Source organism: Scyliorhinus torazame, chromosome 5 (assembly GCF_047496885.1).
Source record: "Scyliorhinus torazame isolate Kashiwa2021f chromosome 5, sScyTor2.1, whole genome shotgun sequence".
Lineage (NCBI taxonomy): Eukaryota > Metazoa > Chordata > Chondrichthyes > Carcharhiniformes > Scyliorhinidae > Scyliorhinus > Scyliorhinus torazame.
In genome coordinates this window covers 188,004,156-188,020,963 of record NC_092711.1, presented here as the reverse complement: position 1 = coordinate 188,020,963, position 16,808 = coordinate 188,004,156, and the positions used below count along the sequence as shown (strand labels likewise).

The 16,808-nt window shown below is 46.1% G+C and overlaps 1 protein-coding gene across 1 annotated transcript in view; it reads left to right on the top strand.

The window, feature by feature from the left end:
• Positions 1 to 358: 358 nt before the first annotated feature.
• LOC140418089 (uncharacterized) overlaps positions 359 to 16,808 on the top strand; it is a 35,459-nt gene continuing 19,009 nt past the window's right edge. The window contains exons 1-2 of the mRNA XM_072501511.1: positions 359 to 464; positions 13,800 to 14,400. Of these exons, the coding sequence (XP_072357612.1) occupies positions 13,921 to 14,400 (480 nt within the window). The 5' untranslated portion in view covers positions 359 to 464; positions 13,800 to 13,920. The remainder of the gene's footprint in view (positions 465 to 13,799; positions 14,401 to 16,808) is intronic.

The window sequence follows — 16,808 nt, the reverse complement described above, 5'->3', positions numbered from 1 at the left end:
AAATTAAACTCACTGTTAATTCCTCCTCAAATACAATTTGAAACATTTCCAGGCAGGATTGAAGAGGGGGCTTTCTGATGTAAAGGTGATAATCAGTGCACTAGGAAAATGAATGTGAATCCCCCCACTCCGCACCGAGAGGAACTGACCATCCATCTCTAGCTCCAATTCCCAAACAGAGAATGCTGCCAATAATCAGCAAGTCAGGCTCACTTTGTGGCAGCTCTTGTCGTTTGAACCCGTCACAATGCCGGGGTGATTGACGGTCGCTTTGGACCATTAGAAAGAGAGGGACGGGACGGGAGGACCAAGCGGGCGCGGCTGGTCCTCCAAGCAATCGGAGTGAATGAGGGGCGTAGTGGAGCATGCGCAGTGTGATTAATGGCGATTGAGAGAGGCTTCTTTGTTGAATCTGGAATCGGTAAATAGAGAAAAAAAAAAGCGGAGCGGAGGGGGTAATGCAGGTGGGTGGGAAGGCTTCTGTAAACATGTTGTCACGTTCGCGCGAACTCTGAAATAAATAAATTCCAAGTCCTCCGTTTCAATTGAGCAGGGCCACAGGTTTTTCTCAACGACAGATCCGAGGTTACGGCCGCCATGTTTCCAGCGGGCAAACTGCGGCCGGGCCGAACTCTTTGTCTCCTCATTGCTCGCTATCCAAAGGCCTAAACACTTTTCAGGTGAGGCAGCGCTTCAGGCGTACCTCCTTCAATCTGGTCTGTTGCAGTTGCTGCTCCCAATGTGGTCTCCTCTCCATTGGAGAGATTAAACGCACACTGGCTGATCGCTTTACAGAGCACCGTTGCTCTGTCCGCAAGCAGGACCCCAGACCTATCGTCTGCTATTTCAACTCGGTCCTGCTCTCATATCTGACCTTGGCATGTTACAATGTTCCAGTGAAGCCCAGCACAAACTGGAGGAACAGCACCTCACCTTCTGATTAGGCATGTTATTGCCTTTCTGACTTATCATTGAGTTCAACAACATCTGACTGTGAACTCTCCACCCCAATTTTAATTCTATCTATTTCTTCCAACGATCTGTTTCCCCCTCCTCATTGTCACTCCATCTCACTTGGGCCATCTGTTCCCTATTCCTAGTTGCCCATTGACAAGCTGCTTACCGTTGTTCTGCCATGAACACATACTAATCTCTTTTTAAAAATATTTTATTGTAGATATTTTCAAATATATGCCGAACAGAAACAGACAAAAAGCAACAAATAACCATGCACTGTTGAAATTAAATGAAAACCGCTTATTGTCACAAGTAGGCTTCAAATGAAGTTACTGTGAAAAGCTCCTAGTTCCGTTGCTTGTTTGGGGAGGCTGGTATGGGAATTGAACCATGCTGCTGGCCCGCCTTGGTCTGCTTTCAAAGCCAGCGATTTAGCCCTGTGCTAAATCGGCTGCCCCTATTCCTGGGTATAACTCCCTCCTTTCACACCCAGCCCCCCCCCCCCACAAATGCCACCCCACTGACTGCTACTGTCCCTTAAAGATGTCAATGAACAGTCTCCACCTTGTGGAGAACAAGATCAATCCAATAAAGGAATGGACATAAACATTTTAGATATCCCAAACTCCAATCAATTATATTGAATTCAAATTATCTCATTCTTACATGTGTGAATTTGTATCTGGATTAAAATTCCCATATGTTGATCAAAAATATCCTGGAATCATAGAATTTACAGTGCAGAAGGAGACCATTCGGCCCATCTAGTCTGCACTGGCTCTTGGAAAGAGCACCCTACAGGCCCTTCGGCCCTCGATGTTGTGCCGAGCATTGTCCGAAACCAAGATCAAGCTATCCCACTCCCTGTCATTCTGGCGTGCTCCATGTGCCTATCCAAGGTCAACACCTCCACCCTATCCCCATAACCCAGCAACTCCACCCAACACTAAGGGCAATTTTGGACACTAAGGGCAATTTATCATGGCTAATCCACCTAACCTGCGCATCTTTGGACTGAGAGGAAACCCACGCACACACGGGTGGAAGTGCAGACTCCGCACAGACAGTGACCCAAGCCGGAATCGAACCTGGGACCTTGGAGCTGTGAAGCAATTGTGCTATCCACAATGCTATCGTGCTGCCCATAGGCGTCATGGTGGGGCAGTGGTTAGCAGTGCTGCCTCATGGTGCCAATCCCAGCCCTGGGTCACTGTCTGTGTGAAGTTTGCACATTCTCCCTGTGTTTGTGCGGGTCTCACCCCACATCCCAAAGATGTGCATGGTAAGTGGATTGGCCACGCTTATTTGCCCCTTAATTGGAAAAAAAATAATTGGGTACTGTAATTTTTATTAAATGTATCCCAGAATCATGCCTCTGGCCAGAAAAACATGACTCCAGTTTTTGTCAACTGTTTGACTTAAATCCCTTAAACAATGATCTCAAAGATTACAATTTCAGGCAGAAAACATCAATGCTCGAATCAGACACACAAAAGATGTTCAAAGACTAACAGTGAAACATATCAAGTGCTTGAAAACAATGATAAGCAAAACGAATTACGTAAACGTCCTTGAGGTTCTGTTGTCAACTTTCAGAGTGTCTGTAATTAAAAACTCCAGACAAAGTTAATTCCCCAGAAAGATAAAACTTAACGATAATATGACTCTACGGACCTCCACATAAACAAGTGAAACACAGCTGATAAAACTCAAACAGTTAATCCCCAGCTTTCTCTCACAGCAACAGGTGCTTAAAGGGACAAAACACTTGCAAGTTCACACTCATGGTTAAAATAATAAATAAGATCCGCCATTATAGAACAGCACAGAACAGGCCCTTCGGCCCTCGATGTTGTGCCGAGCATTGTCCGAAACCAAGATCAAGCTATCCCACTCCCTGTCATTCTGGCGTGCTCCATGTGCCTATCCAATAACCGCTTGAAAGTTCCTGAAGTGTCCGACTCCATTATCACAGCAGGCAGTCCATTCCACACCCTAACCACTCTCTCAGTAAAGAACCTACCTCGTACATCCCTCCTATATCTCCCACACTGAACCTTATAGTTACGCCCCCTTGTAACAGCTACATCCACCCGAGGAAATAGTCTCTGAACGTCCACTCTATCCCCCTCATCATCTTATAAACCTCTATTAAGTCGCCTCTCATCCTCCTCCGCTCCAAAGAGAAAAGCCCTAGCTCCCTGAACCTTTCCTCAAAAGACCTATCCTGCAAACCAGGCAGCATCCTGGTAAATCACCTTTGCACCCTTTCCAATGCTTCCACATCCTTCCTATAGTGCGGTGACCAGAACTGCACACAATACTCGAAATGTGGCCTCACCAGGGTTATGTATAGTTGCAGCATAACCCCGCAGCTCTTAAACTCAAGCCCTCTGTTAATAAACGGTAACACACTATAAGCCTTCTTCAAGGCTCTACCCACTTGAGTGGCAACCTTCAGAGATCTGTGGACATGAACCCCAAGATCTCTCTGTTCCTCCATTCCTCAGAACCCTGCCGTTGACCCTGTAATCCGCATTCAAATTTTTTCTCCTAAAATGAATCACCTAGTGGGCAGCACGGTAGCATTGTGGATAGCACAATTGCTTCACAGCTCCAGGGTTGCAGGTTCGATTCCAGCTTGAGTCACTGTCTGTGCGGAGTCTGCACGTCCTCCCCGTGTCTGCGTGGGTTTCCTCCGGGTGCTCCGGTTTCCTCCCACAGTCCAAAGATGTGCAGGTTAGGTGGATTGGCCATGATAAATTGCCCTTAGTGTCCAAAATTGCCCTTAGTGTTGGGTGGGGTTACTGGGTTATGGGGATAGGGTGGAGGTGTTGACCTTGGGTCGGGTGCTCTCTCCAGGAGCCGGTGTGGACTCGATGGGCCGAATGGCCTCCTTCTGCACTGTAAATTCTATGATAATCTATGACCTCGCACTTATAATGACTAGAGCGAGGGTAGGTCCGATCAAGGACAGTAGCGGGAGATTGTGTATTGAGTCTGAAGAGATAGGAGAGGTCTTGAATGAGTATTTTTCTTCTGTATTTACAAATGAGAGGGGCGATATTGTTGGAGAGGACTGTGTGAAACGATTGGTAAGCTCAAGGAAATACTTGTCAGGAAGGAAGATGTGTTGGGCATTTTGAAAAACTTGAGGATAGACAAGTCCCCCGGGCCTGACGGGATATATCCAAGGATTCTATGGGAAGCAAGAGATGAAATTGCAGAGCCGTTGGCAATGATCTTTTCATCCTCACTGTCAACAGGGGTGGTACCAGGGGATTGGAGAGTGGCGAATGTCGTGCCCCTGTTCAAAAAAGGAACTAGGGATAACCCTGGGAATTACAGGCCAGTTAGTCTTACTTCGGTGGTAGGCAAAGTAATGGAAAGGGTACTGAAGGATAGGATTTCTGAGCATCTGGAAAGACACTGCTTGATTAGGGATAGTCAGCACGGATTTGTGAGGGGTAGGTCTTGCCTTACAAATCTTATTGAATTCTTTGAGGAGGTGACCAAGCATGTGGATGAAGGTAAAGCAGTGGATGTAGTGTACATGGATTTTAGTAAGGCATTTGATAAAGTTCCCCATGGTAGGCTTATGCAGAAAGTAAGGAGGCATGGGATAGTGGGAAATTTGGCCAGTTGGATAAGGAACTGGCTAACCGATAGAAGTCAGAGAGTGGTGGTGGATGGCAAATATTCAGCCTGGATCCCAGTTACCAGTGGCGTACCGCAGGGATCAGTTCTGGGTCCTCTGCTGTTTGTGATTTTCATTAATGACTTGGATGAGGGAGTTGAAGGGTGGGTCAGTAAATTTGCAGACGATACGAAGATTGGTGGAGTTGTGGATAGTAAGAAGGGCTGTTGTCGGCTGCAAAGAGACATAGATAGGATGCAGAGCTGGGCTGAGAAGTGGCAGATGGAGTTTAACCCTGAAAAGTGTGAGGTTGTCCATTTTGGAAGGACAAATATGAATGCGGAATATAGGGTTAACGGTAGAGTTCTTGGCAATGTGGAGGAGCAGAGAGATCTTGGGGTCTATGTTCATACATCTTTGAAAGTTGCCACTCAAGTGGATAGAGCTGTGAAGAAGGCCTATGGTGTGCTCGCGTTCATTAACAGAGGGATTGAATTTAAGAGCCGTGAGGTGATGATGCAGCTGTACAAAACTTTGGTAAGGCCACATTTGGAGTACTGTGTACAGTTCTGGTCGCCTCATTTTAGGAAGGATGTGGAAGCTCTGGAAAAGGTGCAAAGAAGATTTACCAGGATGTTGCCTGGAATGGAGAGTAGGTCTTACGAGGAAAGGTTGAGGGTGCTAGGCCTTTTCTCATTAGAGCAGAGAAGGATGAGGGGCGACTTGATAAAGGTTTATAAGATGATCAGTGGAATAGATAAAGTAGACAGAGACTTTTTCCCCGGGTGGAACACACCATTACAAGGGGACATAAATTTAAGGTGAAAGGTGGAAGATATAGGAGGGATATCAGAGGTAGGTTCTTTACCCAGAGCGTAGTGGGGGCATGGAATGCACTGCCTGTGGAAGTAGTTGAGTCGGAAACATTAGGGACCTTCAAGCAGCTATTGGATAGGTACATGGATGACGGTAAAATGATATAGTGTAGATTTATTTGTTCTTAAGGGCAGCACGGTAGCATTGTGGATAGCGCAATTGCTTCACAGCTCCATGGTCCCAGGTTCAATTCCGGCTTGGGTCATTGTGCGGAGTCTGCACGTCCTCCCCGTGTCTGCGTGGGTTTCCTCCGGGTGCTCCGGTTTCCTCCCACAGTCCAAAGATGTGCGGGTTAGGTGAATTGGCCAATGATAAATTGCCCTTAATGTCCAAATTGCCCTTGGTGTTGGGTGGAGGTGTTGAATTTGGGTATGGTGCTCTTTCCAAGAGCCGGTGCAGACTCAAAGGGCCGAATGGCCTCCTTCTGCACTGTAAATTCAATGATAATCTATGATTAATCTAGGACAAAGGTTTGGCACAACATCGTGGGCCGAAGGGCCTGTTCTGTGCTGTATTTTCTATGTTCTATGTTCTATGTTATAAGGGTTAAACTCCATCTGCCATTTTCAGGTCCAGCTCTGCATCCTATCAATGTCTCTTTGCAGCCCTCCACCTCATCCACTACTCCACCAATCTTGGTGTCATCAGCAAATTTACTGACCCACCCTTCAGCCCCCTCCTCCAAGTCATTGATAAAAATCACAAATAGGAGAGGACCCAGCACTGATCCCTGTGGTAAACCGCTGATAACTGGTCTCCAGTCTGAACATTTTCCATCCACCACCACCCTCTGTCTTCTATGTGATAGCCAGTGACTTTTCCAATTGGCCAAATTTCCCTCTATCCCACACCTCCTTACTTTCTTCCTGAGCCGATCATGGGGAACCTTATCAAACGCCTTACTAAAATCCATGTATACGACATCAACTGCTCTACCTTCATCTATACACTTAGTTATCTCCTCAAAGAATTCAATCAAATTTGTGAGGCAAGACTTACCTTTCACGAATCCATGTTGACTATCCTAAGCTGCATCTTTCCAAATGGTCATAAATCCTATCCTTCAGGACCTTTTCCGACCACCGGAGTAAGACTAACCGGCCTATAATTACTAGGGTCATTCCTATTCCCTTTCTTGAACAGAGGAACAACATTTGCCACTCTCCAATCCTCTGGCACTATCCCCGTGGACAGTGAGGACCCAAAGATCAAAACCAAAGGCTCTGCAATCTCATCCCTTGCCTCCCAAAGAATCCTTGGATATATCCCATCTGGCCATGGGGACTTGTCGACCCTAAGGTTTTTCAAAATTGCTAGTACATCCTTCCTCAGAACATCTACCTCCTCCAGCCTACCCGCCTGTATCAGACTTTCATCCTCAAAACATGGCCCCTCTCCTTGGTGAACAATGAAGAAAAGTATTCATTCAACGCCACTCCTATTTCTTCTGATTCCATGCACAAGTTCCCAGTACTGTCCTTGACCGGCCCTAACCACATCCTGGTCATTCTTTTATTTCTCACATAAGAGTAAAAAGCCTTGGGGTTTTCCTTGATCCGACCCGCCAAGGACTTCTCATGCCCCCTCCTAGCTCTCCTTAGCCCTTTTTTTAGCTCAATCCTTGCTACCTTGTAACCCTCAAGCGACCCAACTGAACCTTGTTTTCTCATCCTTACATACGCTTCCTTTTTCCTCTTGACAAGACATTCAACCTCTTTTGTGAACCATGGTTCCCTCACACGGCCATTTCCTCCCTGCCTGACAGGGACATACCTATCAAGGACATGCAGTATTTGTTCCTTGAACAAGCTCCACTTTTCATTTGTGCCTTTCCCTGACAGTTTCTGTTGCCATCTTATGCTCCCTAATTCTTGCCTAATCGCATCCTAATTACCCCTCCCCCAATTATAAACCTTGCCCTGCCGCATGGCCCTATCCCTCTCCATTGCAATAGTGAAAGCCACCGAATTGTGGTCACTATCTCCAAAGTGCTCTCTTACAAACAAATCTAACACTGGCCAGGTTCATTACCCAGTACCAAATCCAATGTGGCCCCCCCTTGTCGGCCTATCCACATATTGTGTCAGGAAATCCTCCTGCACACATTGTACAAAAACTGCCCCATCCGAACTGTTTGACCTATAGAGGTTCCAATCACTATTTGGAAAGTTAAAGTCACCCATGACAGCTACCCTGAGACCTCCACACCTATCCATAATCTGTTCTGCTATTTCTTCCTCCACATCTCTATTACTATTTGGGAGCCTCTAGAAAACTCCTAACAACGTGACCGCTCCTTTCCTATTTCTAACGTCAGCCCATATTACCTCAGTAGGCAGATCCCCTTTGAACTGCCTTTCTGCAGCCGTTAAACTATCCTTGATTAACAATGCTACTCCTCCGCCTCTTTTACCACCTTCCCTACACTTACTGAAACATTTATACTCCGGAACTTCTAACAACCATTCCTGTCCCTGTTCTAACCATGTCTCCGTAATGGCCACAACATCGTAGTCCCAAGTACCAATCCACGCTCCCAGTTCACCTACCTTATTCCGGATGCTCCTTGCATTGAAGTAGACACACTTCAACCCACCTTCCTGCCTGCCGGTACACTCCTGCGACCTTGATACCCTCCTCAGTACTCACTACTCTCAACACTGGCTTCTGGACTGCAGCTCGTTATCCCACCCCCCTGAGAAATTAGTTTAAACCCCCCCCCCGAAGAGCCGTAGCAAATTTCCCTCCCAGGATATTGGTGCCCCTTTGGTTCAGGTGCAAACCGTCCTGTCTGTACAGGTCCCACCTTCCCCAGAATGAGCTCCTACTGTCCACATAACTGAAACCCTCCTACACCATCCCTGCAGCCACGTGTTTCATAGATTATCATAGAATTTACAGTGCAGAAGGAGGCCATTTAGCCCATCGAGTCTGCACCGGCTCTTGGAAAGAGCACCCTACCCAAGGTCAACACCTCCACCCTATCCCCATAACCCAGTAACCCCACCCAACACTAAGCGCAATTTTGGACACTAAGGGCAATTTATCATGGCCAATCCACCTAACCTGCACATCTTTGGACTGTGGGAGGAAACCGGAGCACCCGGAGGAAACCCACGCACACACGGGGAGGATGTGCCGACTCCGCACAGACAGTGACCCAAGCCAGAATCGAACCTGGGACCCTGGAGCTGTGAAGGAATTGTGCTATCCACCATGCTACCGTGCTGCCCCAGTTTATCTGCACTCTCTCCCTGTTCCTCCCCTCGCGAGCACGTAGCACCGGCAACAAATCAGAGATGACAACATGGTTTGTCCTGGCTCTCAGCTTCCACCCTAGCTCCCTAAATTCCTTTTTAAAATCCCCGTCCCTTCTCTTACCTATGTCGTTGGTACCGATGTGTACCACAACTTGTGACTGTTCTCCCTCCCCCTGAAGGATTCTGAAAACACGGTCTGAGACGTCACGGACCCTGGCACCCGGGAGGCAACATACCATCCGTGAGTCTCTTTCGTTGCCACAGAACCGTCTATCTGTCCCTATAACTATCGAGTCCCCAATAACTATTGCTCTCCTGCTCCCCCTCCTTCCCTTCTGAGCCACAGGGACGGACTCAGTGCTGGAGATCCGTTCACCGTGGCTTACCCCTGGTAGGTCGTCCCCCTCAACAGTATCCAAAGCAGTATACTTGTTACTGAGGGGAACGACCACAGCCATTCTTCTTCATTATAAGATTTAACAACTGATTTCATAGGCATCACCTATCTTTTGTTAAATTCAAATCTCAAAAGACATTTTCACCCAAACACATTATGACCCACAAAACCTTTGTTCCTAATGGGGGTGATGTGATAGCACAATAAAATTCTCGCATTTGTTCCAAATTCCTCTAGAGCGTGCTTAAACTTTTACTTTTAATTTCTACTTTTAACTGGTGCCATTGAGTCCCCATAAATCAACAGATAAACCTTATAGTGAGTCATTCAGACATATGAATTTCTGGGCAATTTAAAAACAAATAAATTGTCTGCTGAAGTAGTTAATCTTTCTGCTCCAATTTCTTTTCCTGTATCCTTTATTTTTCCTTTAAACCGATTCAATTTCCATTACTTAACCAAGTTTGAAAGAAATCTTATCAGTTCACTTTTAACTTGTTTTGAAGAATTCAAATTAGATCGTTGCCGAACTGCAAGTTTATAATCTGACCTTGACTCAGAACAACACAAACTTGTATTTCATCTATAATCCAACTAATTTTTAAAAATCTAAATTTAGAGTACCCCATTATTATTTTCCCAATTAAGGGGCAATTTAGACCAAGGAACAAAGAAAAGTACAGCACAGGAACAGGCCCTTCGGCCCTCCAAGCCCGTGCCGACCATGCTGCCCAACTAACCTACAATCTTCTACACTTCCTGGGTCCATATCCCTCTATTCCCATCCTATTCATGTATTTGTCAAGATGCCCCTTAAATGTCACTATCGTCCCTGCTTCCACCACCTCCTCCGGTCGCGAGTTCCACCAACCTCTGTTTAAAAAACTTGCCTCGTACATCTACTCTAAACCTTGCCCTCGCACCTTAAACCTATACCCCCCAGTAATTGACCCCTCTACCCTGGGGAAAAGCCTCTGACTATCCACTTTTCTATGCCCCTCATAATTTTGTAGACCTCTATCAGGTCGCCCCTCAACCTTCGTTGTTCCAGTGAGAACAAACCGAGTTTATTCAACCGCTCCTCATAGCTAATGCCCTCCATACTAGGCAACATTCTGGTAAATCTCTTCTGCACCCTCTCTAAAGCCTCCACATCCTGGTAGTGTTGCAACCAGAATTGAACACTATACTCCAAGTGTGGCCTAACTAAGGTTCTATACAGCTGCAACATGACTTGCCAATTCTTATACTCAATGCCCAGGCCAATGAAGGCAAGCATGCCGTATGCCTTCTTGACTACCTTCTCCACCTGTGTTGCCCCTTTCAGTGACCTGTGGACCTGTACACCTAGATCTCTCTGACTTTCAATTTAGCGTGGCCAATCCACTTAAACTGCACATCTTTGGGTTGTGGGGGTGAAGCCCACGCAGACATGGGGAGAATGTGTAAACTCCACACGGACAGTGACCCAGAGCTGGGATCAAACCTGAGACCTTGCGCCGTGAGGCAGCAATGCTAACCACTGTCCCACCGTGCAAAAACCCAACTAATTCTTTATTTGATCAGTTTTGTTGTGATGCAAAAGGCAAAAGCAAAAAACCTTCCTTGTCTTTGCACTTTCACCACCATTTGAAAAGGGGCTATATGCCTCTCCCTCTAAATCATAAACAGTGATGTTTCACCGCGGCTGCCCCTGGAACGACAGTCATGGGATTTAAATCTTGTTGATGCATCAACTTTGCTTGTTGTTCGTGCAGGCTCAGAATGATGACAACAGCTTTGTCTGTCTTGTCACTGGTCTGAGCCTCCCACCATTTCTTACAGTGCAGTGGAGGGTCGGTAGGAATCCATCCTATTTTTGTTGGGCCGTCCTGCCTGCCGCAGTTATCCAATTCCGATTTTGTAGGGCTGTGGGCAACTGGACCTGCCAGTTTTCCCTTTACGAATGATCTTATGTTGTCTAGGGTTATGAATTTCCCTTAATTCGTCCATAATTTCCCAGAAGGCTGAGTTTGTATGGTCTCGGCGCAATGGCGCGACTTTGACCATAAACATTTGTTTCTCTGTTGCAGTCAGGGCATTTCTTGAGTGACCGTTGTGGCCGCTCCTCCCATGGTGTTTTTTTTTTTAACTTTGGTTTGAATTGGTGCTATGGGAGCGGATGGGGCCTTTGTATTTTAGGGGGAGTGGATTGTCATTATATTGGGCTGCTTAGTCTGCTAGGTTTCCCCAGTCTACCTTTCCCTGGGCCCATCCTCTTCTATTTCGCAGAGTTTGGGATATAGTCCCGCACCATCCTTTCTGTTGGTTCTTTAAGTGTTTCCTCCTGTGCTGCTTTAACAGTGGCTACCTGTTTATACTACGCCTTGCTTCAGAGATGTTTTTTCATCATAGCAGCAAGTATGACAGCTGCCATTTCTGGTTTATTTTTAGTCTGTCCTAACCACCAAGCTTTTTGCTTTTTGCGACTCTGAATAATATTCTCTCTACACCATTTTTCTTAGTAATTTTTATGTTCAGTCACTACAGTTTGTATTATGCTGCCTTGGGATCCCCATCCAGGATCTCCAAGTTTGGCCGTCATCAATTAGTGGCACGTCTCTAACCTCTCTACGTCTTTCCCAAGCGCAAGGTTACTTGCTCTGCTAATCAGCGGGGTACTAAAGTCCATTTTTGTTCACCCGACCCTTAGAATGTACTCAGCGTTGTGCGCGTCTGCCACTTACTACTTCTCAATTTTGTTTGGGTCTTTCAACTTATGGGTCCGGCTGTCTGATGCGCGGTAAATAATAATGTACTCACCCGCTTAGGTGGCTCATCATATGCCTCTGGAGACCGGTGGCCAACCCTGCTCGTAGCACCAATTTCTGTGGGAGCGATTTTAGAAACTGATTGGATTTCCCATCCTTTTTAAAAATAAATTTAGAGTACCCAAAGACTCACGGATACAGCAACTCTGGTTAAAGACAATCTGTATTCTCCACAGTGTGCATGGGAGAGCAACCTGGGGCAGTTCCAGGTCGACTCTAAATTTACATAATTCTTCAGTAATTACACAAGTTTCAAAAGGCTAGTAGCCCATCTCAAATGACATGATCCAATCATTGTAGCTATAGACTACACACACTGATCAGTGAAATTTGTTTTTAGGCAACATATGCCTCACTCATGGTCTCCTGATGTTTTCCAGACCCCCTTAGCACTGTCATAGAATCATAAAATTTACAGTGCAGAAGAAGGCCATTTGGCCCATCGAGTCTGCACTGGTCCTTGTAAAGAGCACCCTACGTCTCCACCCTATTCCCGTAACGCCACCTAACCTTTTTTGTTTTGGACACTAAGGGCAATTTAGCATGGCCAAGCTGCCTAACCTGCACATCTTTGGAATGTGGGAGGAAACCGGAGCACCGCGAGGAAACCAGATACGAGGAGAAAGTGCAGACTCCGCGCAGACAGGGACCCAAGCCGGGAATCGAACCTGGGACCTTGGAGCTGTGATGCAACAGTGCCGCTAGTGCTACTGTGCCACCTTGGTTCTTGAAAAAAAATTTTTTTTAGAGTACTTAATTATTTTTTTTCTCATTAAGGGGCAATTTAGCATGGTCAATCCACCTAATCTGTACCTCTTTGGGTTATGGGGGTGAAACCCACGCCGGCAAGGGGAGAACGTGCAAACTCCACACGGACAGTGACCCGGGGCCAGGATCAAAACCAGGTCCTTGACACCGTGAGGCAGCAGTGCTAACCATTACGCTACCGTGCCGCCCTTGGTTCTTGGTATATACAATCTCCTCATAACCTTATTTCTGACTGGAACCAGTCTGTATTCATAACGTCTTCAGGGGACTGCTGATAAATGGATTTGCTGAACAGGCTGTTTCTGTGTGTTTCTTTGTGAATCTGCCTTCCTGAAAAATGTGGCCAAGTTAGCTGGCTAAGTCGCATTATGCCCTGGAGGCATAATATATTCTTTATTACTATTATGTCTTAAGAATACACATTTAACTATTAATAATTGTTTCAGGTGCGTCTGCCCAGGGAATACATTTTATATTGTTTGTTTCAAAGCACATGTCGAGTAAATTAACCTAAGTATGTACCAAATTACTTAATGTTGTCATATTCATCCATACTTTTATGTCAAATTCTTTGTCCTAGCCACTTTCATTCTTTGGCCCTTAGCCCCCTTTCACACACTCTCTGTCTGACTTACTCTGTCCCTCTCTCTATATCACTATCGCTCTCTGTCTCTGTGTCTCTCTCGCTCTGTCTCTCTCGCTCTGTCTCTCGCTCTCTGTCTCTCGCTCTCTATCTCTCGCTTTCTCTGTCTCTCGCTCTCTGTCTCTTGCTTTCTCTGTCTCCCGCTCCGTCTCTCGCTCTGCCTCTCTTGCTCTGCCTCTCTCGCTCTGTCTCTCTCGCTCTGTCTCTCCTACTCTCTCTGCCTCTCTCTTGTTATGAACATTAGAGTCTTGTGCAGGTTCAGACTGGGTGTCAGGTTCCCTTCCTTGAAGGCCACTCGTGAACCAGTTGGATTTTTGCAACATACCAGCAGCTTTCATGGTCAATGTTTCTTGCTGCCGACCACACAAATTACCAGATTCATTCAGCTCAATTTCACAACCTGCCTTTGTGTTTTTGTGAGTACTGTCTCACTCCTTTTTTTCTGTTTTAGATCTATTTCACAAGATATTAAAAGGGGAGGATTTGTGGTGGAAAACTGAAAGCAAACATCACATCAGGATCTGACAGAGTCACCTAATTTATCGTAACCTGAATATCATTGGATATTAAACATGGAAGGAAAAAGCATCGTTCACAGTGGGGAGAAACCGTACACGTGCCCTGTGTGTGGAAGGGGCTTCAGCCAATCATCTGGCCTGTCAAGACACAAGCGTAGTCACAGTGGGGGGATGCCATGGAAATGTGGGGACTGTGGAAAGGGTTTCAGATATCCATCTGAACTGAAAACTCATCAACGCAGTCACACTGGAGAGACACCGTTCACCTGCTCCGAGTGTGGGAAAGGATTTGCTGACTCATCCAAGCTCCTGAGACACCAGCGCGTTCACACTGGGGAGAGATCTTTTAAATGCCCGGTCTGTGGGCAGTGCTATAAAAGCTCCTGGGATCTGATGTCTCATCAACGTGTTCACACTGATGAGAAACCGTACAGGTGCTCTGACTGTGGGACTGAGTTCAGGTGGTCATCTCAACTCAGTGCACACCAACGAGTTCACACTGGGGAGGATGAGTCACCTACTCAGAGTGTGGGATGATATTCACTGATTCATCCACCCTCCTGACACACCAGAAAGTTCACAAGAATTTTGCTGCCAATCATATCCAGGACTAAACCATGTTCATTTGGGTTTTTTTCTGCTGATGTGGATAACATCCAGCCCTGGTTATATGTGTTAATATTCTGCCTCAAAATCAAATAAATCAACAATGTTGAGCCCACACTGCTGAACCTTTTTAATATCTCTTGCACAAGTTAGTTCCTTTTGAAGGGCTCTCCCTCCTCCTTGTCTGCTCATCTCCAACAATTGTTAGGATCTCATGGAGCTTCCATGTAACTAAGGTTGAGACATCCAATCATCTGCCTCCAGTGCTTTCACCCCGCTAACCCACCGGGTTACTCTGTATCTTAAGTCACTCTTGCCGGAGCTTTGAACCCACATCGGCCTTTAATTTCTCTCTCATCTCCCTTTCATGCCCTCTCAGTGCTCATCTTGTCCATGAGATCCACCTCCTGCTCCATTGACCCTAAACCACTGACGACCCAACTTGCCCAAGGTCATGGACATTGTTAACTCTCAATGTTGAGGTACTGTCCCTCAAAATCTACCATCATCACCCCTTAATAAATCCAATCATTGACCCCATTGTCCTTGCAAGCCCATTTGCCCCATCTCCAATCTCTATTCTCTCTCCAAAGTCCTGGTCACCTCCCAAATCCATGCCCATCTTTCCTGAAACTCCATATTTGAATTTTCCAATAGGATTTCTGTCCCTGTCATAGTATTGAACCAATTCTTAAAGCCACTAATTTCATCCGATGTGAATGTGACAAAGATCAGCATTCCCTCATTGTCCTTGGTCTGTTCGCTACCGTTGACACCATTGACCTGCACTGTAAATTCTATGATTCTATGATACCCATCCTCCAGTGCCTCTCCAGTGTTGCCCAGCTGGGTGGGATGTACACTTCTGGTTCCTTTCTTATCCATCTTGTAGCCAGAGAATCATCTGCAGTGGATGTGATTATTCGAGTTACATTTTCACAGACTGACTCACTCATGAAGTGATCAGGTGGTCACTGAACATTGACACAATATTTTTTCATTATCACTCTCATAGTGACTTTATTTTACTGACTAAATCCTTCTTCTCACACCAGCTGTCTAGGAAAAGGTCAGCAGAGAAAACTGAAAGAACTCTAGCATACCACCGAAGCTCAGATTGATAAAAATATGTGCCCCTGTTACAGATTTCATGAAAAATGTTCACTGCCATCTGCTGCTTCCAATATTCAGGCCACACACATTTCCAGGTGACGCAGAGATATACTTGTACTTCTTGCTATTCATTATTCATAATGGGATCACCTCTGCACTGAAGAGACTAAATCCAGATTGGCGGATGTTCACCATTAAATCATAATAATCTTTATTGTTACAAGTAGGCATACATTAACACTGCAATGAAGTTACTGTGAAAAGCCCCTAGTCGCCACATTCCGGCGCCTGTTCAGGTACACAAATGGAGAATTCAGAATGTCCAATTCACCTAACAGCATGTCTTTCGGGACTTATGTGAGGAAACCGGAGCACCCGGAGGAAACCCATGCAGATACGGGGAGAACGTGCAGACTCCGCGCAGTGACCCAAGCCAGGAATCAAACCTGGGACCCTCAAGCTGTGAAGCAAAAGTGCTACCCACAATTCATGTGATCTTGAGCTTCAATATTTATTTCAACAATTCCAGATCATGTACTCATTTGACCCTCTTTTGTTTCTTCACTTGTCCCTTTAGTTTATTTACTTGTCTCTTTGTCACTCAATGTTGCCTTGCACCATCATTCCCTTTGTCATTTAATCACTCCAACCTTCCATCTTGTCACAAGACCGTTTGTTCTTTCCTCCTCTCTTTACCCTGACTCTGTTCTTGTTTGGAAAGTATGAAAATATGTAAATTCTTACAGTCTGGATAAAAGGGCAGCTGCCTGAAACATTGTGTCTTAATGCCTGGCTGATTGACAGCAGCTCCGGACCAATAGGGAGAGAAGGGCGGGACTGGAGGACAGCGGGAGAGTCTGGTCCTCCAAAATCGGAGTGAATGAGGGGCCAGGCTGGGCACGAGGCATGGCAATGAGTGATGGCGACAACACAGTCAATTATTTGATGCATGATAAGTAAATGGGTAAATTGACGGAATGAAGGAAGCGATGGATCCGGTGGAGAGGCTTCGTAAACGTGTACACCGCAAACCACGAAAAAGAACTTCCCGCTCCCTCATTTATACGGAGCGGGTCCGCAACTTCTTCCCAGTTACACGCCCGAGATAACGGCCGCCATCTTCCCAGTGGGCAAAGTGCAGCAGGGGGCATGTGTGGCCGCCATCTTTGTGACGGGAGGAATGTGCAATATATAGCACCTGTGCATTCTCCAACAAACTGCTT